This window comes from Ricinus communis, chromosome 2 (assembly GCF_019578655.1).
Source record: "Ricinus communis isolate WT05 ecotype wild-type chromosome 2, ASM1957865v1, whole genome shotgun sequence".
Taxonomy (NCBI): Eukaryota; Viridiplantae; Streptophyta; class Magnoliopsida; order Malpighiales; family Euphorbiaceae; genus Ricinus; species Ricinus communis.
Window position 1 is genome coordinate 5,615,822 of NC_063257.1, and position 21,429 is coordinate 5,637,250.

Genomic DNA, 21,429 nt, shown 5'->3' on the forward strand with positions numbered 1-21,429 from the left:
ACAACACATTAAACATTCACTAATTTCAATTACTGTGTTATAAGAAAAATCTTAATCCCACCAGTTTTAGTTACGCCACGATCACCTCTCTTCTTAATTTATTTATAATTTATTCCTCTCCTTGTGCTCAAGTACTAAAACCGACCCGATTTACTTCTCTCTCAACAACACGCATACAAGAAAGAAAGAAAGACAGACAGACGGGTGCATTGGGTAATAGAGAGGCGATCTTTCTTTCTTTCCTTTTTTCGCTATTCTCCAATGGCTATAACTCAGCCAATATTGTGTGTACTTCGTTAGTTGCTGATATTTTTTAAGAGTGTTTTCTTTTTTGGAGATTTTTTCTGAGAGAGAGATGCAGTTGCAGAAACGAAAATGGAAGGCGGTGGTGGTGATGAGGAAGATGCTAACCTGCGCCATATGTACAATAACTATGATTGCACTTCTTTCCGTACATGTACAAGTGTTCCCTTCTTCCAGTGTTCCTGCCTTACCTGATCTCAAGTTCCAAACTACTACCTCTACTTCTCAGGTCTTTCTTTCTTTCTTTGTTTTTCCATTTTTAGGGTTTCTTCTCCGTTTTGTCTCTAATAATTTTAAATCTTAATTTGATAATATTTATCGCATTTGAGAAATTTGTATTGTTGCAGCATGATCAAGAACAAAGCTGGAGCAGAGAGCCAACTCCGCCCCATTTATCGAAACCACCTCAACCTTCTAGCAAGGTCTTTTTAGCGTCTACTCTCTCTTTTTTCTTTTTTTTTTTAATCAAATTGTTAATTTGAAATGAAACAGAGCTCTTGCCCCACCCCCCCTTTTTTTTTTTAATAAATATTATAGAGAAGAAAGATTAATTACTTATATACTCTTGTACTGGTGGATAGAAGTAACATATAGATAAAACAATTTGATGTGTGTATGTAATTGATAAGAAAACAAGCAGCGAATCATGCATCTTTCGTGTTTTCACTCCTTTAGACTTGACAGTTGGATGGTGATGCCAAAGGGAACTCTAATTTCACCAAGCTATGGAAGCCTCCTCCCAATCGCGATTATCTTCCTTGTGTAAACCCTACCTCTAATTATACTAGTAAGTTTCATTTCTTTTTTTCTTTTTAATTTTGTTTTTGCATTTTTGTGGAGTCTTTTGTTGTTTGCTTATAGAATCCATGAATGCTCTCTATTGGTCCTCAGATCCTGCGGAATCAAGAGGTTACCTTCTAGTTCATACAAATGGTGGTCTCAATCAGATGCGAGCTGGGGTATATATCTCTTTTTGATCTTTTAGTTTTGCTGGGAGCAAGAGAAGTTCAATTTACCAATCATTGTCTATCTGGATTTTGATTATTTACTGTTAGTACTGAAACTAAAATATTCTGTTAGTTTTATTTGGTCATAATAGCAGTCACATTGTTGAGCTGCAGATTTGTGATATGGTAGCTGTTGCCCGTATAATAAATGCCACTCTTGTAGTTCCAGAACTTGATAAAAGGTCATTTTGGCAAGACTCCAGGTAATTTAAATTCTGTTAAATTTTTACATTATCAATGTGTCTCGGCTATTTGTGATGTCATAAATCTGTCTTGTTTGTGTTATCTGCAGCAACTTTTCAGATGTTTTTGATGAAGATCATTTTATTGATGCTCTAGCCAATGATGTAAATGTCATTAAAAAGCTTCCTAAGGAAATGGCTAGCGCTGCTAAAATAGTTAAGCATTTTAGAAGCTGGTCTGGAATGGACTACTACCAAGGGGAGATAGCAAGCATGTGGGAAGATTATCAGGTATTCCAGTTGAAATGCTGCCCTTTTCTTTTGCTTTCTGGTTCCCTGAGCATTCCTGACTGCAATCATTGTATTGTAACTATTCATAGGTTATTCGAGCTGCCAAGTCTGACTCTCGCCTGGCAAATAACAATCTCCCTCCAGATATTCAGAAGTTGCGCTGTCGTGCTTGTTATGAAGCCTTGCGTTTTGCACCTCGAATTGAAGCGATGGGAAAAGTGAAAACCTATACTTGCTGATTTCACATTGATGAATTTGCCTATTTCTCCCAACATAATCGATAAGTATAACTGAATTTGTAGTCGTGGTGTTTGTATTAGATATTGGTGGAGCGGATGAGGTCCTATGGTCCCTATATTGCTCTTCATTTACGATATGAAAAGGATATGCTTGCTTTTAGTGGATGTGCACATGGTTTATCCAGTTCTGAAGCCGATGAATTAAAAAAGATCAGGTACTGATATTTGTACCATCAGTTCTGCCATGGTGAATTCAGTATTCAGGCTTGTTGGATGTATAACTTTTATCTGTTACCTGCAGAGAAGAGACTGCACACTGGAAAGTGAAGGAGATTGATTCCAGGGAGCAGAGATCCAAAGGTTATTGTCCCTTGACTCCAAGGGAAATTGCCATGTTTCTTAGTGCTCTTGGATTCCCCTCAAACACCCCCATATACATTGCCTCAGGAGAGATATACGGAGGTGATACTCACATGGCTGATCTGCAATCCCGCTACCCCATTTTAATGAGCAAGGTTTGTACGTATGTGAATGGCTTCTTGATTTTGATTTTCTCTGTTCAAGTTAATTGTTTGCACTTGGTGCGCATTCTATTTTATACAAATAACTCTATTATCAATATGATTGCCGCCACTGGACTGTGCTTATCCATTTTCAACGTAATTCATTTGTCATTCAAACTGATAGTTATAGTGGAGATGTTCTTGAGATTAATAAAAGATTTATGAGGCAGAGCCTAGCATAAATATCTAAAGCAATTTCCGTCTCTGTAGCGATCTTATGAACTGGAGTCACTCAGCAATTACAATGTATATAAGTTCAAAATGAAGCTTATTTTGTAAAAGATTTTTGTGCAAAAGCTATATATATTTTTCACTGCAACCATGTGCACACACTTTATCAAGTTGCGGATTGGAAATGAGTAATATTTAATGAACTTTAATTCATTTTCAAGCTAGTTGGCCCCTGCCTGGATCCTCTTCATCTCCATTCAGCAATTACATTATGAAGGTCTACTATTTGTTCTTGCTTACAAGCATGTTGATTAACCTCTGGATATTTTTCAGGAAAAGTTGGCATCTGTTGAGGAGCTTGAACTGTTCATTAATCACGCATCTCAGATGGCAGCACTCGACTATATTGTGTCTGTTGAAAGTGATGTGTTTATTCCATCACACTCTGGAAACATGGCGAGAGCAGTTGAAGGTCATCGTCGTTTTATGGGACACAGAAAAACAATATCTCCAGACAGGTTTAGGGATATCACCCCCTTTTTCATCCTTAAATCTGAAAGGCTTTAACTCATTTCATTTCTGGCAACTGCTGTGATAGAGGCTATCTCTGAATGTCTTCTGTTTATTCATCAGGAAAGCACTTGTCCATTTGTTTGACAAAATTGAGCGAGGAAAATTAAAAGAAGGTGAAAACTTATCAAAGCAGGTCATCGAACTTCACAGAAGACGGTATGTGTGATTTAGGCCACTGTGTCTGTTACATTGATAACATACTTGAGCTTCTTATTCTTCGGCTAGCATGCAGTGACTGTCTGTTAATAGTTTGAATTAGAAAATTGCTCTGCATGAGAAGTAAGAAAATTGCACTAGTTTACTTGTTCGATTGTTTTGATTTCTGATGAGAACAAATATTTACCGTTTTGTGTTAGTTTACGTTTGTTTTCAATCAGCAATTTGTTAACTACTTTGATCTTGTCTTGGGTCCTTGGGTGTTGTTTGAGGTGCAGACCTAAAGTTAGAAATGATGCATTTCAACCCAGTGCAAAGATTTTAATTGGCCCCTTCTTTTTGTAATTGATTTAATGTTTTTATCAGTGACCTCATTAACTGATCCCTTATGCTTTTCTTGCTTGATATTAAACCACTGTCCACGACCCATAAAGGCCAACAGTAATTGGAAGAGTACTTCCCTTGGCCATCATGTTATGATTCAGCGGCAAGTATTAATGCACTCTACAGAAATCAAAGTGCCGTGGGGTATACCAAAATATTGTGAAGGATTTTTAGTTTTCTTCTTCTTTTTTTTCCAACTTCCAAAATTTGCTTCTCATTTTCTACATTTTAAATTGTCTGTTTCCATGTTGGTTGCACAGGCAAGGATCCCCAAGGAAGAGAAAAGGCCCCATCTCAGGGACTAAGGGAATGGATAGGTTTCGCTCAGAAGAAGCATTTTACGTAAATCCTTTACCAGATTGTTTGTGTCATAGGCAATCACAAAAATTTGAACACCTCAGTGGCAATCAGGTAGTTTAGATGCTGAAGAAGAATTATTTCCCTTAAGAAAAGGTTTCCTGCAATGGCAGGACGCTGAAAAATTGACAAGACTTTGTCTATTGAAGCTTTTGGAAACTGGTTGTGCGATTGTAAAGAACTAGGGATGCGGATTCTGTACATCTTGAGTTTAGATAGAGGGGGGGACATGGTGGAGGAATAGGTAAGGATGAACTTTATTTGACTGCAAGAAAGAAGGGAGAAATGGAAAAGGAGAGGGAGGGAGAAATAGAATACCTGATGTCAGGGTTTTCCATTCTATAGGGAAGAAATATTGGAAGTGCTTGGGGAAGCTGGCCTATTGGCATAAAGGGTTCGTTCTTTGGGGATGCTACTTCTGTAATACTGCTAATTCCAGTAATATTGTTTCCCTGTTTCTTCTTTCTCGTGTATTTATCATTCATGGTCAATCAATGCAAATTCATGATTAACCAATGCAATAAAAATGGAGCTTTTATTTCAAATATTGTCCGTTCATAATCTTGCTAACTGCACAAAAACTGTCTTCCGCTTAAAATTGGTGGAAAAGTATGCTTGACCTTATTGTTCCGAGGATGCGGGTGTCCCTTAAAAACAGTAAAACCTTCGATTGAGGGGGGAAAAAGATAAAGAGCGGAGAGAATTTAGATTATGGAGGGTGACTTAGCTTCAAATATCTCTTTTACATAACAAAGGAGGAGATAGATTCATATTCGAAGGGTGGACCCATCTCCTTCGCAGATCTTATCCAATGTGCAGGTTCTACATGTTAAATCCACCAAGTTTCAGACCTGCTGCATGTGATGGCCATCTTGCAGGAGCTATTATATGCAGATGATCAAAATATAATTTGTCTAATTCAATGTTCAACGAAGACAGCTTTAAAAGAGAAAAGAGAGGGAACAAAAAATTCCAAGAATAAGAGCACAGCATGAGCGTCATGATTACTTTATCCCATTTTCCCACTTCCATTGTCAGCGGAGATGCGGTTTCTTTGCAGAAAAGAGAGAGACAAGAATCAAGAGAAGAGCATTAAAAAAGATTAAAGAGAAAAAGGAAAAAAGAAAAAACAAGGGTTAGTTGAGATGCAGTATTTTAAGAATTAAAGCATGTCAAGACCATTCACCCTTGTGTTTGGCTCAAAACTATTTATTTGTCTACTGACATTGGCCAAGGCTTTTATTAGAACGCGGAATTGCTGCTGGACAGTGGGGCTAGGATGCTCACACCCACAAAAGCTAAGTCCCCATCTCTATCAAACACTTGTAGTTATGGATACTCAGTCCTCACTGACCTAACAAAATGTTATTTTTCTGACTCTATCAAGTGGCTCATGGCAAAGGCAGATACTCATGTTTTATTAGGCACCCTTGTTCAAGACCTCATTAGCACTATCAACCCTTAACATGGTTGGATAGAGGAATTATGGGGGAAAGCAGAAAAAAAGGAAAAGAAAAAAAAAAGTTGTGAATATAAGGATGGTTGCCTAAACACCGGAAAATGTGAAATTGCAAATTAAAAATAAAAAAGAAATGTTCATATGCCAGTGCAACTGTGATTATCTCCAGCTATGCAGCAGATTGTTTCCAGCATTAAAATTGTTAAATTTATTTCAGCAGTAGTCACCAAGAAGCTGCAGGATAGGAACTGGATCTGGCTTGGGTCGAAAGTCATTATTGCTACCTGTCAGTACAGTATAGTACAGATCCATGAAAAAAGAATATATTTTAGAAGTATTTTAATACTATATAGTCTTTGGCTCCATCATTTGCAAGGTCACAGGATGTGGTTTCGAGGAGAATGGGGCACGGATACATTCATATGCTTGAAAAGCTGTTCAGCCAACTATGATAGTTAAAATCTGCCAACCAAATTGCGAAATGTTTCAACACCCACCATGCAGCATAGAACAAAATTAACGCAGAATTCGCATAAGTTGTCAAGGAAGAATGGAGGAAAAAGGAAAAAGAAATATCATGATTTCAGTTTCACACAGTTTCCATTACTATGAGGCCGGGGATATGTTTTGGTCATCACAAGACCGCGGAACTTAAGTTAAAGACAAGACAAGATTCTGTAAATTATTGCTACCAATAAAGGAGATAATAAACGATCATAGTTTAACCAGCAAGTAAGAATTCATTAGTTTAACGTGCACAGAAATACCACCTAATTGGGTCTCATCCCTTTCGGATAGAACTTCATAATGGCAACTCAGAAGACGTCCAACTTAACTTAAGAATATATCAACCAAGTGGCAGCTGGATGACGACGTCACAGATTGAATTCTTGTTCCCACTCCATTTCCTTATTTTTCTGCTGCAGATGCTTCAGTTGTTTTAATTTGTGTTGCACATTGAGAAACATACAGCTTTAGCTGAAAGCAAAAGAGTAAACATTTAATCAGCAAAACATGCAAAGAGCTTAATCTAAAAATTTGGTAGATCACTAGCGTGAGAGAAGAATATTGTACTTATGGGAAAAATTTTGCTGTTTTAAATGCACCATGCAACCAGTTATTTGTAAGATTCCCATTTTCTAGCCTTTTTCTTTTTCCATGTGAGGGTAATGCCATCCATAGAACATGCATACACGACACAAGTCTTATAATCATGGAGACTAAGGTTCAATCATTCTCTTCTACATCAATTGAAATAATGAAGATAAGCAAAGGGGGAAACTTCTGTAAGTTGACCATGAGATACAGCGACCAACTGTCTCCTCATGCTAAATACTTTATGCAGCAGATGTGCTTAATAGGCTAACTTCTAATATGTTCTAGAGAGACAGAGATATATATCCCTTTCATTATTTAAAGAAAGAAAAACAGTTCACAATCCAAAAAAAAAAACGTTACCTACAAAACAACCATATGGAAGAAAACATATTCTTCCATACAAAGAAACAAAAAATTCAAAAAATACTCCAACAAAAACTATTCTTGCAATAATAATTCTTGTAACTGAAAGATAAAGAAGCCTAATAAAAGAAAGACCCTTATCATCAACGCCATTTACATGTTTTAGTATCATCAATGCAAGTGCTAAGTATCCGTTCTCCAAAAAACAGAAACAGAGATGGGTGGAGAAAGGTTACCTTGAAGTCAGTCAAATCAGGTACAACATAGTTCGGCAATTTCTCGGGTACAATTACGTAGCCACCTGCAACAAGCAGTTTTTTCAGAAACAACATATAATAAAATATCATTTGCCAATAAAATGAGACGTGCTGCACCTCTCTTCAGAATCTAAGAACTCCAGGTAGTTAGAAACGAACATGCTTAAGTTTATGCATGATTCAGTCTTTAAATTGGCAAAGTGTATTATCCACGGAAATTCCAAGTATGACCCATTAAAATGATGATTCAAGAACTCTCCTAAATAAAGATATAACGATTTAATGCAGCCACAAAAGTCCCACTCAACCATTAACCTGTAATTTAGTCTATTAAACTTTTGAGTTTCACATTGCACTGAGACTACAATTAAGCAAACACCTGGTGACTTAGAAATGGCAGTGCTTTATTATGCAAAAATTTCTGATACTTTAAAACTAATTAAAATAATATTTACAATTAAAAGAAATGGGAAAGATGGAACCTTTGCGAGTGTGAAAACCAGTAGGCTTGCAATTCTTTCCCTTATAATAATCACGATGAGCGCGTTTCGACGACAGAATATCCAACGACGACGTTCTCTTTCTTCGAAATGCCCTTCCTATCCCCAATATCAAACCCAATGCCATATTCGATCAAAAGTATGCTGTTATATAGCAAATTAAGAACCCAAATCATTTTAAAAAAAAAAAATCAAATTTCGAATACTAATATCAAACAAAAAGAAATTAACCAAATTTCATAGTGTATAACCGTTAAAAGGAGCGAAGTAGACTTACTAGGCTGAAGAATTGAAACAACACCGGAGAACGACGAATCCGAAGAGGGTTTAGGGGTTTTCTGCTCTGCAAAACAGTAAAGCCTTCGATTGAGGGGGGAAAAAGATAAGAGCGGAGAGTAGATGGATCTGGCAAAACCATGGTCGGATCCTGAGTTGGTTAGGTTGATTTGCGAGGAAAAGAGAACGATGAGAGGTGCTGAGTTGGTTAGGTTGATATCCCGCCGTTTCATTAATAACAAAGTAAGTTATTCAAAGAGACCTTTTTTTACTCTTATAACTAGAGCGCCCTCCGTAACAGCAGCTGCGCAAGAACCAGTTACAACAGAAAGTTTTAATAGTAAAGGCGATTTATTTGATTTTTTTTTTTTTGAAGTGAAAAGGTTTTATTTTCCTTAGTCTTTTAAATTGATGACGGTGGATTTTAGTGGTGAAGCCACAATGGAAGGCAGCGATTGATTTTAAGTGGACAAGGGATAATAAAGAGGAGGTTGCTTTGAATATAAAGAATAGGATTTCTAATGCTAATCTTGAACTCGTGCTTGAGCTTTATGAGAAGATGTTAGCTGTTCAAAAGGTCAGTTCTTTTTTAATTTTATGCATTCTACTTTAGGTCTTAGTTACAATTGCCTTCTGGGGTATTTACTTACTTGAGGAAGTTGGTTAATCTCAATCAAAAATTTTATGGTGATTGTGTGAAAAACTTTTAAAGCTTGTTTATGTAGCCCCACATTCTCTTCTCATTTTTCATTTACATGTGGATAATACCATTATAGTAACTTAGGCTCTTAAAAATGACATGTAGTTTGATGTTACAAAATTTCAGTTTGGCGCTACATAATGCTGCCATTCATAAAAGTTGTGACTTTTGTCTTTAAACTAGGGTTGATTGCGATTGTGGGTCTAGAGTCATATAGCACATTGGTTTGGCATAAACATCGTAGATAAAGAAAATTAGGAAGAAGGTAAAAGCTAGTTTGCTTCTCAGTTTATCTAATTGGAACTTCCAGATATCAGGAAGTTGAACGGCTTCGTGGAGAAAGGAATGCAGTAGCTAACAAGATGAAAGGAAAACTTGAGCCATCAGAGCGTCAAAAACTCATAAATGAGGGTATAGATTGACTTAATTATTGTGACTTCTTTTGCTTGTTGATTTGATCACGATTGGAAAGTTTCTGCTTTATTTTATTTTTCCTACCCAAATTCCTTTGATGGTCTTTCTTTCCCTTCTTTGAGGAAAGAACCTGAAAGAAGGACTAATGACTTTGGAAGAAGACATGCTAAAACTTACAGATGAGCTACAACAGGAAGAGGGCTTAGGGGGAAAAGTACGCTCGACCTTATTGTTCCGAAGATGCGGGTGTCCCTTAAAAACAGTAAAGCCTTCGATTGAGGGGGGAAAAAGATAAAGAGCGGAGATAATTTAGGTTATTGAGGGTGACTTAGCTTCAAATATCTCTTTTTTTTTTAAAGAAAATAGGTAACCACTGCCTATTCTATTAGAGAAATATTTTAAAGGTGATGATTTTATCTTTTCAAATTAAGATTAAAACATATAGAGTGAGTTACTTATTTGACTCGTGAGTTTGTAGGATTTGGATCAAAACTAAAAACACAACCCTCTTTCCCAAGAATGATTCAAACTTATCATGTCTGGTTCAACTTCAGATTGATCGACTCTCGCTTTCTATGCATTTTCTTTTTTCTTTTTTTATTTATAAAACGAATTTATTAGCATAGGGTTTTATGGATACAAGCTAAATTTGGCCCCTAAAATTTTAGGGGATGGCCGAGTTACTAATTTTACCTTTTCTTTTTTCAATTACACTCTCTTGACAGCGTTGTGAATAAACACACGTGCACATGCCTAATTGTTAGAAAATGTGTTTAATAGACCACAAGGGTCAAAAACCGTCTTTTGGTCCTCTGGTGAAAGTTCAGGGGTCAAATTGAGCTTCTGTCCTAGGGTGCATAGCATTTGCGCTCGTTACCTACCAACAAAGCATACCCGGTTTCTAATCGGAACCCATTGAGACCATAACCGAATCTACGATTCTAAACGGATGAATTGATAAAAACGGGTGGGTTTAATAACCCAATAAAACAGGAGATTTGGGTATCCCACCTAAAGATAAAAGCTAAAACATGATTGGATAACACGATACAATACTGCACATTACAGATATCACAGGAACAAACAAACATGCACACTACACATTACACCCTCCACACGTATTGCCACGTTGGCTTCCTCCTCTACAATTGCCTATATCCTCTTCCTTGATCAATCTTTCTGTTTTCTTTTTGAATTTGATAAACCCAGAAACAAAGAAGGAAGCTAATTATGGGGGTGACTTTCCTCTCAACTATCCCTTCTCTTGTTCATTTCTCATCTCTAAGCAACCCCACCACCAGTACTGTCACTCATAGACTCCCTCCTCGTGCTGTAAGCTTATCTCATCTCTGCCTTCAGATGCTTCTTTTCACTTACAAAGAAAATGCGAGTTCATATTTAGATGTATGTATATAATATAATACTATTGCAGCTAAGCATAATCAAGAAACCATTTCTGTTGTTTTTGAACATGTGTCAACAGGGTCCTATTTGTGGCATTAAGAATGAGACCGATGTTACTAGTGAAAATGATTTCCTTCGAAGAGATGTTTTAAAATGCTTCGGTGCTACCATTGGCATGGTAAGACCAGATTTTCCCTTTCTTTTCTGTGGCCTGTTTCTGCATTTGTATATATTAATAATCTAGCATTCCATGTTATTAGTTCCTATATTAAAAAATGATTCTTCTCCATCAATCTATGTGAAAACTTGTGGACTAATTGTTACATTTGTAAAAGGGAGAAAAAATCTAGCTAGGCATTTTCAAGATATATGGAAATTCCTTGATTTTGAATGATGTGATGATGAGTTTCTACCAGTTGTGATATCACCTTAGGAACTAATAACAAGCTCTGGATCATTTGTCGAAATGGCTTATGCTGCTGATTTGATTCAACGCAGACAGCGTTCTGAGTTTCAGTGTAAGTCATCTAAACACTTTTCTTTAAATTTCCTTGCTAGAAACCACCTATAATCTTCTCAACTGAAGCTGATTCATTTTTACAGCAAATATTAAGGGGACCCTTTACACAGCGTTAAAGGTAAATCTTATTTTCCTGCAACAATGCCTTCTCTTTTTGTCATATACCTGTTTTATGCTTCATACAAGGAAACCACTTGTTACTACTTTGTCGTGCTTCCTTTGTGTTTGCAGGAAAAACCTGAACTTGTCCCATCAATACTAACTCTGGCACTGAATGATGCCATGACTTATGATAAGGTCAGACCTGAAACTCTACCTGTTAAAATATTTATCTTCAGGTTATGGAAGTCCTTTACTTTCTGTATAAGAGAAAAAGCGAACAAATCTATATATATATATATATATATATATATACACTGATTTCTTTCTGATTGCAGGCTTCCAAATCTGGGGGCCCAAATGGATCCATACGTTTCAGGTATCTACTACATGAAGTATTACTCTCATATGATTTGGAACAATAATTAGTTGGAAGTATGAATGATGATATCGGATTTGTGCATATTTTTACTGTTACAAAGCCTCACAACTTGCGGTTTTTCTGAAGTAACTTGATAGTATGAAGAGATTTCAATTCATGCTTGTTTTCTAGCTTTTCAAAGTTCATTATAATACATGCTTTTCTCCTTTGACTTATCAACTAATTCATTTTATGCAATTTTGAAGAATTATCCTTCTTTCTTTTTCAACAGCTATCTTAATTTTCTTGTCTTTCTTTCCTGCTTGAAGTTCAGAGATAAGCAGACCTGAAAACGAGGGACTTGCTGCAGCTTTGAATATGTTAGAGGAAGCAAAGGAGGAGATAGATTCATATTCGAAGGGTGGATCCATCTCCTTTGCAGATCTTATCCAATGTGCAGGTTCTACATGTTAAATCCACCAAGTTTCAGACCTGCTGCATGTAATGGCCATTTGCAGGAGCTATTATATGCAGATAATCAAAATATAATTTGTCTAATTCAATGTTCTTCGTTTTTAGCAGCACAGAGCGCGGTTAAGTCTACATTTCTAGCTTCTGCCATCCGCAAGTGTGGAGGTAATGAAGAGAAAGGAACATTATTGTACTCTGCGTATGGCTCAAATGGACAGGTTAGTTTTTCTGGTTTGGTTGCCTTGACATGCAGTTTATTGACCTGTCTCAGAATATAAAAATAAGATAGAGCAACTCTCCCTTTCATTTAGCTAATTATTAATATCAGAACCAGAAAAACCGGTCCTGAATTTTTCTTACAAAATTTCAAAATAGAGAAACTGTTTTTCATGTAATAAGTCATAACATGGAATTTTTCACATGTACAAATAATTCTATAAAAGGATTCAAGGGGAAATCCAGAAGAAGAAAGCAAAATAAATCAATAGCATGATGTATGCTTGGAATTAGAAGCAACTTGTTAACATGTGATGCATGCGTTGTTTGTTGACGCAGTGGGGATTGTTTGATAAGCAATTTGGACGGTCAGATACCCAGGAGCCAGATCCAGAGGGAAGGGTTCCTCAATGGGAAAAAGCAACTGTACAGGAAATGAAAGACAAGTTTAAAGCTATCGGCTTTGGTCCCCGCCAGGTATCTTCTTCTTCTCATTCACCATAGCAATTGCCCCTTTAGGCTTTGGTGTATTGATGATATTCTTTCTTAAGTTATAGGAGCCTGAACTTTTGTGCGTGTATCCTTTTCTGATTTATTGAAATGATTTGACAATCGTTAGTTTCTGCACTAGTAAAAAATGATGCTTCAGAGACTAGTTGCATGAACAAGTCATGATTTGATTTAACACTAAATTTAGGCATATAAACTAACTTCTGTTAGTACAGTTCCTCACAGAGCTATGTAAGTTCGTGGGATTTAACTCTTCGAGAAGCTTTCTATTTCTCTTGCCTCCTATTCTGCATTCAGCTTGCGCCTATTCTGATTACTTCTGTATTATTTCTCTTGTCCATTTCGTCTTCTTTGTTTTGTTTTAGATTGCCTTGTATCAACTATAGGCTGCTGTTATCTAGGTGCTCATAGTTCAATGGTAATTTAAGAAATTCAAGTTTACATTTGATGGATAGTCAGAATGATGAAGCAAGAAGAGTTTGAAACCGCACATTCAGTAAATTCACTGAGGACTTGCTCATATCTTAACCCAAAAAATCACTTGAAGGAATTTCTTATGTTCTATATATAGAATGTAACATATATTGTTCACTAATACAAGTGTGTTTTTTCTTTTTATGGATGGCCAGCTAGCTGTTATGTCTGCATTCCTTGGTCCAGATCAAGCAGCTACTGAGGCCTTACTGGCCACTGACCCAGATGTTTTGCCATGGGTTCAGAAGTACCAGCGTAGTCGAGAAACTGTCTCTCAGACAGATTATGAGGTTAGTACTTCAAAGTGAGCAAAGATCAAAGTCTGAAATTCGAGATTTGTGATTCTTGGGCATATCTATATATTGCTTTGCTTTTCTTATTTTTATAGTACCTAAATTGATTCAATTTCAGGTTGACCTGATAACTACTCTCACCAAATTAAGTTCCTTGGGCCAACAAATCAATTATGAAGCATACACATATCCTGTCCGAAAGATAGATGTGACCAAACTCAAATTATAGAGGAAGCGCATAGCATTTTTAAGAACCGGCGATGACTCTAGCTACTAGAAAACTATTCTTTCACTACTTTTGGCAGGGATAGCATCTGCAAGCTTCTCTTTCTTATTTTTATTTATTTTGGCCTCCGCCATGCGAACAGTCTATATCCCATGAAAAATGAGATGGTCCATGTATAGCTCTACTACTTTATAGAGAAAAGCTTGTTTCATGTAATTCTATGTTGTAATATTAGCTGCATAGTGTTTAGCACAAGCAGATTGAAGAGCTGCTCTTCTTAATTGATATGATATGACCACCTAGATTCATCCATTTCAAGACACGAGCATGACTTGGTGCTATTGGAAAGTTGGAGAAGGAAAATGCTACCAAGTTCTAAAGCAACGCCTGAAAAGTAGACCTTGGCCTCCAGCCAATTGCTGCAATAAAGTTGATACTCTGTGCTGTGATGGCCTGGCATTTCATGGTCTTTGGCAGATTTCAGCACAGGGTGCATAGCCGAGCCGCTTTCAGTTTCCTGATATCCCTGACATTTAAGCATCCTCATCAAGCAGCCATTTTAAAGGAGAAAAAGATTAAGAAATTGGAGCAGACATTTGGCATTGATTTATCTAGCCTACAAAATAAAACCAGTCTTAACACCCGTATCAGGCACTGAAGCTGTTCAAGCAGGCCTATTAGGCCCTGGAGCCAGCCAAATAAACTTAATATAAGCAATTCAGCCGCAGGGCACTTGTGCCAGTGATTTTATTCCTCTGATAATTTTTGCAAGCACTTACAGTATAAATCAAATGTTTCTTTCTGAAATGGTTATAAAACTACTTCAGATTCTTTATAGTTTTCAGTTGTTAATCATCCAAGGCAAATAAATAAATATGTAAAAATTGCCACCAAAAAGGCTCCAATATGGATCTCTGCAAAATCACAAGTAATACTCGACTTAATTTAAGAGGATTTAGGAGCTATAAGTTCCAACCCGCCCATGAATGGCCTCAATGGCTCAGGGATAATGACAGAACCGTCTTCTTGCTGGTAATTTTCCAGCAAACATATCAACATCCGTGGAACTGCACAAGCTGTTGCATTTAATGTGTGGACAAACTTTGTTGGACCAAGGCTGCTTTTCCCCTTTTTAGGATTCCTTAATGTCGGATCCGATGGGCGATACCGAATTCCTAGTCGACGACTTTGATAGTCTGTACAATTCGATGCACTTGATATCTGTTAAAATAATAAGAGCAACTAACTTAAGGGAATTACCAGGTATCAAAATTGCTGAATTGCAGAACTTTTAGAGCAAAAGTGTGGATGTACAGAAATTGAGCAAGTGTACAAGCAGATGTGGTGTTCATACCTCACCATACCGTCCTAAACCAGGCATCCATGCCTCCACATCAAATTTGCGGTAAGCAGGAGCCCCTAAATCCGCCGAGGCCATATCTATAGTTCTGCCAAAAACAAAATGCTTACGAGCTGCATAGAAACAAAATAATATGATGAACATTGGCAGCACCTACTTAAAGTGTAAACCTAATGAAGAGAAGATATCTTCTTCAATTTTAATAAGTTCCTCATGATGGGATTCACTCTCCTCTGCTGGGCATAGAATGAACATCTCCACCTTGCTGAACTGGTGAACTCGATAAAGACCCCTGCCAACAAATGGTATGAGTTCGTTGCTTCAGCAGAAGTTTCTAAAAGCAGCATGGTTCTAAATCTTCATGACAAGACTTAAAATAATTTCAAACATAAAGGCTGGTCATCTGAATACTAGGATCAATAAGCAAGACAAATAAAAAATATCATGTATTGAGTGGACAGAAGCCTTCCATAACAGGGGGACAATTAAAGAGAATGTGAATGAAGAATCAAGATTGCTAGGTTTTTCCATCAAAAGAAAACTAAGGAGACTATGAAATACTAAAGCTGCAATAATCCAAGTTAAACTACCTCAAAAATATTAAATAATAATAGATTACTATATGAAATAGATAATGCTCAGATAAATACCTAGTTGCAGTGCCTGCAGCACCTGCTTCCGTACGGAAACAATGAGAAAATGCAACATACTTCAATGGCAACATTGACGCGGTAAGGATAGATTCCATATGAATTCCTCCAACAGGAATCTCTGCAGTGCCAATCAAGCACTGATCACTACCTTCGATAGAGTAAACCTGTTAAGTATCTAGAATAAGTAAATCATCAATCATTATATTGCAATCAATTTGAACAAGCCGCTATTAAAATGGCTTGAGGCATTCATTAATAGGATTTTTGCCACTGAATGAGGCCCTTTGTACTATAAGGATTCATCCACCAGGAAGGTCGAATCTAATGGTCTTCCTGGCATATCATTATCCAAACCATAAAGCTTCCACTTTACGGCAGAAATGTTTGCAGATAGCTTTTCCATCAACTCCATATCTGACTATCCATGCTAAGCACAAAAGAATACTAAATGCATTTACTACCATTTAGACAAAAGTCATAAACTAAATGCCTACAAACCTGGGTATTATCTCCACGAGGCTGGAAGCCACATTTTTCAACAACAGATGCTCTTACAAGTTCCGGGGTTGTTAGAGGTGTAAAGCCCCTTTTCATGACTTCAGAGAGAGTCCAGTTGACAAGGGCCATCTCTAGCATAACTGCTTCATTCTTGAGATAGTAAAATTTTGATCCACTGACCTGTGTAAGCAAGCAATATATTAAATGCACATGAATTTGAAGTGACCCAGTTCACTTGTTAGGTGGAACCCTCTATACCCTAACAGCTGAAATCTCCCAAAATTCATTAACGTTTGATTCAAAAGCAGCTGAGAAACCTTTTATGAGAAAGATGCAGCAGCTTCCAACTTGCACGTGCATTAATATCAAAACTGAGCTGTAGTAATCAATATCATACAACCAAGTCTAATTTCATTTGAATGCTTTCTGATTTCATTTAAATGCTTTTAAACCCTGAAGAACACCAATTAAACCATTGCAACCATAAATCAGTTACTTTCTTGACCAATTAATAGAAACTTATATTGCTATTCTGGATATGAAACAGTTGGTACTGGTGACAACCTGTTCATAAAAAGGGCGCAATTCATGGCTAATTACAACACAAGTTTTATGTGACAATAGTAATGGTCCAATAATTGTCTGTAGGAATACTTTAATACCATAAAGTAAAAGAGTGAATACCTCTGCAGCTGCATCAAAATCAAATAGATCTAGTTCTTTCCCAAGCTGAAGGTGGTCCTTGACAGGGAAGCTAAATTCACGAGGACTACCCACCTAAAAGCGGAGAGAAAAAGCAAAGAACTTGTAATAGCAAACTGATATCCATAGACTGGACTAACAAGAATATAAAAATAAGATTTAGAACCAGCCTAGAGAATAATATACCATCTTTCTCACTGTCGAACAATCTTCCACTCCAATTGGAACAGCAGGATGAGTCATGTTGGGAATACATTGTGCTTCCTGTTGTAGCTCATCTGTAAGTTTTAGCATGTCTTCTTCCAAAGTCATTAGTCCTTCTTTCAGATTCTTTCCTGAAATAAGGGAAAGAAAGACCATCAAAGGAATGTGGGGAGGAAAAATAAAATAAAGCAGAAACTTTCCAATCGTAATCAAATCAACAAGCAAAAGAAGTCACAATAATTAAGTCAATCCATACCCTCATCTATGAGTTTTGAACGCTCTGATGGCTCAAGCTTTCCTTTCATCTTGTTAGCTACTGCATTTCTTTCTCCACGAAGGCGTTCAACTTCCTGATATCTGGAAGTTCCAATTAGATAAAACTGAGAAGCAAACTAGCTTTTACCTTCTTCCTAATTTTCTTTATCTACCATGTTTATGCCAAACCTATGTGCTATATGACTCTAGACCCACAATCGCAATCAACCCTAGTTTAAAGACAAAAGTCAGAACTTTTATGAATGGCAGCAATATGTAGCTCCAAACCGAAATTTTGTAACATCAAACTATATGTCATTTTTAAGAGCCTAAGTTACTATAATGGTATTATCCAGATGTAAATGAAAATTGAGAAGAAAATGTTGGGCTATATAAACAAGCTTTAAAAGGTTTTCACACAATCACCATAAATCTTTTTGATTGAAATTAACCAACTTCCTCAAGTAAGTAAATACCCCAGAAGGCAATTGTAACTAAGACCCAAAGTAGAATGCATAAAATTAAAAAAGAACTGACCTTTTGGACAGCTAACATCTTCTCATAAAGCTCAAGCACGAGTTCAAGATTAGCATTAGAATTCCTATTCTTTATATTCAAAGCAACCTCCTCTTTATTATCCCTTATCCACTTAAAATCAATCGATGCCTTCCATTGTGGCTTCACCACTAAAATCCACCATCATCAATTTAAGAGAATAAGGAAAATAAAACCTTTTAACTTCAAAAAAAAATTTAAATAAATCACCTTTACTATCAACACTTTCTGTTGTAAGTGGTTCTTGCACAGCTGCTGTTGCGGAGAGCGCTCTAGTTATAAGAGTAAAAAAAGGTCTCTCTGAATAACTTACTTTGTTATTAATGAAACGGCGGGAAATGGGATTTAGGTTTAGGGTTTTAGAAACTGGCTTCATGAAAATGAAGCGTGAAGAAGAAGAAGAAAATGAGGCTGGAATTGCAGCCATTTTCAGGGTTTGTATGGTTGTCCCGCCAAAATAAAACTGCAAACCCATTTGTGTGGCTCTGTTTCACTTCACTCTCTGTATTTGCTTTTGTGGTCACTTTTAGAATAAGAGACGCCTATTTTATTTTTTGAGATTAAAGAAAAAAAAAGTTACAAATCTTTTTAGCTAATTGGGTCCTCACGACGAAGACGGTGCCGTTTGGTTTTGCTAGGCTGTTCTGTTTGAACGAAGGTTTTAAGAAAGGGGAAAGGGAGACGAGTGATGAATCATTAATCCGACACGAACTGTAAAACGCAAATCTAAACCGTTCACTTGGGATGAGAAAACACAATAAAACGGAGTTATAACCGTCGGATTCCGTCCAGGTTAAAAGCACAGTAAGAGTTAATCTTAGCCGTCCGTTAATCCGTTCAGTTACGTCCATAGATGACTAACACCACCTATAAATAATGGGCAATGCGGGTCAATTTGTCTCCGTACCATAATTGTTGTTAGTGAGATTCATCCAAGTTTTTCTCTCTCTTCTTTTCTTTCAAGGTACGATCTCTTTTCCTTATCTTATTTATTCATCATCTTTTACAATTAGGGTTTCTATCTTGCTCTACGATTTTTGTAATTTTTCCATTGATCATCTTGAAGAAAATTTTTCAATTTGGAAATTATTTGTTCAATTTCTGCAAGTCAAAACTCTAATTTGTTGGTGAAGCGTGATCTAGGGTTAGACCTCCGATCTGAACTTGCTAATTGTTTTTTTTTTTTTTTTTTTTTGTGAATTAAACGAAGCTTAGATGGCACGTACTAAGCAAACTGCTCGCAAGTCAACTGGAGGCAAGGCCCCAAGAAAACAGCTTGCCACCAAGGTGATAAACTTAGTTTTATTAGTTCGTGAACTAGTTGCTATTTTAGCCGCGTAACTCTTGTCTATGTTTCCTTTTCTTGAAATAAGAATACTGGTGTTATTGTTTCGTAGGCTGCTCGTAAGTCGGCCCCAACCACAGGAGGTGTGAAGAAGCCTCACAGATACCGACCTGGAACTGTTGCTCTTCGGTATGTTTTGCTTTTGAATAATTTATCATTATGGTTATAGTTTAGTTATGATGGTTGACATTATGTTATTGTGAAATTTGTAGAGAAATTCGCAAGTACCAGAAGAGTACTGAACTTCTCATCAGGAAACTCCCATTCCAGAGGCTTGTTCGTGAAATTGCTCAGGACTTCAAGGTATTAATTTAGATTACTTGTATAGGTATCATATACATGAGAAATATTTGTTGTCGCTGCTGACGTTGTTGTTTCTCTTTGGATGGACAGACTGATTTGCGTTTCCAGAGCCATGCAGTTTTGGCTTTACAGGAGGCGGCAGAAGCATACCTTGTTGGATTGTTCGAGGATACTAATCTTTGCGCTATCCATGCTAAACGTGTTACCATTATGCCTAAAGACATTCAGCTTGCCAGGAGAATCCGTGGTGAGAGGGCTTAGGAGACCACGATTTGCTAGCTAGCTGTTGATTGTTTGTAATTGTGTAGTGGTGGTGTTTTGTGTTAGGATCTTTTTCTTTTAATTTTGGGTATCCGTTCTTGTTCTGCTATGTTTTAAGATGGATTATGAATAGGAAGAACTTCTAGTAGGCCAATTAAGCTGGAATGGCTGGGTTGGTACAGTGGATTGTTTTTAGTTGCTTTAAAACTCAGAACAATGTAATGTTGTTCGTGTTGACGCTGTTGCATTTGATGCGATGTCTCTGGCATTACTATGTTATTAAATGTGACTCGTGATAAACTGATGTATCAACTCAAGCAAAATGGCAGAACGTGAATAATTGCCACCAATATTAACATTTTACATTTATGCATACCAACGCTTCTTTCCAGAACTTGGTCTTTTATTCATTTATGTGTAAACATGTGGCAATTTCTGGGTGAATTCTTGTAAAAGATGGTTTGTTGCTGCAGCCTGCGGCTGGTTGCTTTGCTTTCTGCATTTTTTGGGTTTCTACACCAATTTGGGATTACGATTATGAGAGAGTTTGCAACTTTTCAGTATATGAATAAAACTTATAGTCTAATGTGTACAACTAACCTTTTAAAAAACCAAATGACTAGCTTTTATTCGTTACCGGCAGAAGCAGAATTACATCTGAGATGTATATCTACTCTCCGCCTACTGAATAAAGCAGGTATAAACATGATTATAAAGCACGTATGTATGTTTGGACTTGAAACCCGAAAGCAATTAAGGAGCTGAAATTGACTAGCCTCTTTGAGATTCAACTACCAGTACCCAAATTTCTCTATTTCATTTCCATTTTGGCACCACTATAAAATTTGATTTGTTGTGCAAAGAGTACTTCTCTTGCAACAAAGACTCTAGTGACCTTAGTATAAATGAGGGAGCATTAGAGATTTTGGCAAGGAATGAGCAAATCAAACTTTGCCAATAATTATATTGAGGAAAACCCAAATCAAACTCAAATGGCCACCAGGAGAGGACGACCTAAAATTAAAAAAAACAAAAGCAACGAGAAAATACGGAGAAAAGAAACTAAAGATGAAAAAATAGGAAGGGCTAGCCCGGTGTTAAAGGGTTGTGAAGGAACTGGCTGCAGGCAAGGAATACGGGAACAAGGCTCTTTTCAAGAAAATAAGACGGAAATAGAAAATTAGATCTGTACTTACCTCATATAACTGTACTTCTTTTCATTTTCAAGCAATACTAAAATCTACTCTATCGTCTAACAAATCAGGTCAGTTGAAACATTTTTCTGTGCAGCAGCATAATATCAGCTAATAAAGAGAGTTCAAATAGGCCATCTCACACATTAACCTACAAGCTCTAAGCACAGCTAGGACAATCTTGAAAGTGGAACTCAAATGACAATATTTAATTCTGCAACATAATATAATAC

At 36.8% G+C, this 21,429-nt stretch overlaps 5 protein-coding genes and 1 long non-coding RNA gene across 11 annotated transcripts; 3 read left to right on the plus strand and 3 right to left on the minus strand.

The window, feature by feature from the left end:
* Positions 1 to 4,771, plus strand: LOC8281688 (O-fucosyltransferase 7). The gene is given in 13 exon segments (XM_002513917.4): positions 1 to 532; positions 651 to 725; positions 988 to 1,090; positions 1,195 to 1,262; positions 1,425 to 1,513; positions 1,603 to 1,783; positions 1,873 to 2,001; positions 2,104 to 2,237; positions 2,324 to 2,537; positions 3,090 to 3,274; positions 3,390 to 3,485; positions 4,130 to 4,250; positions 4,252 to 4,771. Coding segments are annotated over 13 exon segments (1,605 nt in total). The 5' UTR covers positions 1 to 355; the 3' UTR covers positions 4,285 to 4,771.
* On the minus strand, positions 4,285 to 12,274 carry LOC125369146. Its single transcript, XR_007214711.1, has 2 exons — positions 12,170 to 12,274; positions 4,285 to 5,077 (listed from the first exon to the last, which is right to left on the minus strand). It is a non-coding gene; the product is annotated as an uncharacterized LOC125369146 (long non-coding RNA).
* On the minus strand, positions 6,237 to 8,721 carry LOC107260857 (39S ribosomal protein L41-A, mitochondrial-like). Of its 3 annotated transcripts, none has more exons than XM_015715959.3 (4): positions 8,181 to 8,709; positions 7,886 to 8,070; positions 7,383 to 7,447; positions 6,237 to 6,663 (listed from the first exon to the last, which is right to left on the minus strand). In XM_015715959.3, exons 2-4 carry the CDS (start codon positions 8,028 to 8,030, stop codon positions 6,595 to 6,597), a joined length of 279 nt encoding a protein of 92 aa, XP_015571445.2. In that variant the 5' UTR covers positions 8,031 to 8,070; positions 8,181 to 8,709; the 3' UTR covers positions 6,237 to 6,594. The 3 variants fall into 3 exon arrangements, with proteins under 3 accessions (XP_015571445.2, XP_015571444.2, XP_048226663.1); XM_015715958.3 differs by having other exon boundaries at positions 7,886 to 8,047; positions 8,181 to 8,669; XM_048370706.1 differs by lacking the exon at positions 7,886 to 8,070 and having other exon boundaries at positions 8,181 to 8,721.
* LOC8281687 (thylakoid lumenal 29 kDa protein, chloroplastic-like) lies at positions 10,350 to 14,083 on the plus strand. Of its 2 annotated transcripts, none has more exons than XM_048370704.1 (11): positions 10,350 to 10,625; positions 10,777 to 10,875; positions 11,131 to 11,215; positions 11,301 to 11,335; positions 11,449 to 11,514; positions 11,655 to 11,695; positions 12,007 to 12,137; positions 12,257 to 12,366; positions 12,704 to 12,841; positions 13,504 to 13,638; positions 13,760 to 14,083. In XM_048370704.1, exons 1-11 carry the CDS (start codon positions 10,524 to 10,526, stop codon positions 13,868 to 13,870), a joined length of 1,053 nt encoding a protein of 350 aa, XP_048226661.1. In that variant the 5' UTR covers positions 10,350 to 10,523; the 3' UTR covers positions 13,871 to 14,083. The 2 variants fall into 2 exon arrangements, with proteins under 2 accessions (XP_048226661.1, XP_048226662.1); XM_048370705.1 differs by having other exon boundaries at positions 10,352 to 10,625; positions 12,260 to 12,366.
* A 494-nt stretch (positions 14,084 to 14,577) lies between these two features.
* On the minus strand, positions 14,578 to 18,719 carry LOC8281685 (serine--tRNA ligase, chloroplastic/mitochondrial). Of its 2 annotated transcripts, XM_002513914.4 has the most exons (10): positions 18,305 to 18,719; positions 18,077 to 18,225; positions 17,541 to 17,634; positions 17,267 to 17,415; positions 17,063 to 17,155; positions 16,379 to 16,558; positions 15,878 to 16,044; positions 15,385 to 15,519; positions 15,222 to 15,315; positions 14,578 to 15,088 (listed from the first exon to the last, which is right to left on the minus strand). In XM_002513914.4, exons 1-10 carry the CDS (start codon positions 18,567 to 18,569, stop codon positions 14,813 to 14,815), a joined length of 1,602 nt encoding a protein of 533 aa, XP_002513960.3. In that variant the 5' UTR covers positions 18,570 to 18,719; the 3' UTR covers positions 14,578 to 14,812. The 2 variants fall into 2 exon arrangements, with proteins under 2 accessions (XP_002513960.3, XP_015571441.2); XM_015715955.3 differs by lacking the exon at positions 18,305 to 18,719 and having other exon boundaries at positions 17,541 to 17,641.
* Positions 18,720 to 18,906: 187 nt separating this feature from the next.
* Positions 18,907 to 20,376, plus strand: LOC8281684 (histone H3.3). 2 transcript variants are annotated; one of them, XM_015715956.3, is made up of 5 exons: positions 18,907 to 19,058; positions 19,310 to 19,381; positions 19,492 to 19,568; positions 19,652 to 19,742; positions 19,833 to 20,376. In XM_015715956.3, exons 2-5 carry the CDS (start codon positions 19,310 to 19,312, stop codon positions 20,001 to 20,003), a joined length of 411 nt encoding a protein of 136 aa, XP_015571442.1. In that variant the 5' UTR covers positions 18,907 to 19,058; the 3' UTR covers positions 20,004 to 20,376. The 2 variants fall into 2 exon arrangements, with proteins under 2 accessions (XP_015571442.1, XP_002513959.1); XM_002513913.4 differs by having other exon boundaries at positions 18,977 to 19,058; positions 19,305 to 19,381.
* Positions 20,377 to 21,429: the final 1,053 nt, after the last annotated feature.

Bases quoted from the DNA above. Each gene is read 5' to 3' on its own strand.
- LOC8281684 (XM_015715956.3), top strand. From the start codon at position 19,310: ATGGCACGTACTAAGCAAACTGCTCGCAAGTCAACTGGAGGCAAGGCC. The intron at 19,382-19,491 runs GTGATAAACTTA...ATTGTTTCGTAG, and splicing joins GAAAACAGCTTGCCACCAAG to GCTGCTCGTAAGTCGGCCCC. The intron at 19,569-19,651 runs GTATGTTTTGCT...TGAAATTTGTAG, and splicing joins CCTGGAACTGTTGCTCTTCG to AGAAATTCGCAAGTACCAGA.
- LOC8281687 (XM_048370704.1), top strand. From the start codon at position 10,524: ATGGGGGTGACTTTCCTCTCAACTATCCCTTCTCTTGTTCATTTCTCA. The intron at 11,216-11,300 runs GTAAGTCATCTA...TCATTTTTACAG, and splicing joins ACAGCGTTCTGAGTTTCAGT to CAAATATTAAGGGGACCCTT. The intron at 11,515-11,654 runs GTCAGACCTGAA...TTCTGATTGCAG, and splicing joins ATGCCATGACTTATGATAAG to GCTTCCAAATCTGGGGGCCC.
- LOC8281685 (XM_002513914.4), bottom strand. From the start codon at position 18,569: ATGGGTTTGCAGTTTTATTTTGGCGGGACAACCATACAAACCCTGAAA. The intron at 18,226-18,304 runs GTGATTTATTTA...GGTGGATTTTAG, and splicing joins AGAAAGTGTTGATAGTAAAG to TGGTGAAGCCACAATGGAAG. The intron at 15,520-15,877 runs GTATTTATCTGA...ATTTGTTGGCAG, and splicing joins GCTGCAGGCACTGCAACTAG to GGGTCTTTATCGAGTTCACC.
- LOC107260857 (XM_048370706.1), bottom strand. From the start codon at position 8,412: ATGAAACGGCGGGATATCAACCTAACCAACTCAGCACCTCTCATCGTT. The intron at 7,448-8,180 runs GTAAGTCTACTT...TGCTTGTTGCAG, and splicing joins TGTTTCAATTCTTCAGCCTA to GTGGCTACGTAATTGTACCC. The intron at 6,664-7,382 runs GTAACCTTTCTC...TTTTGCTTTCAG, and splicing joins CTGATTTGACTGACTTCAAG to CTAAAGCTGTATGTTTCTCA.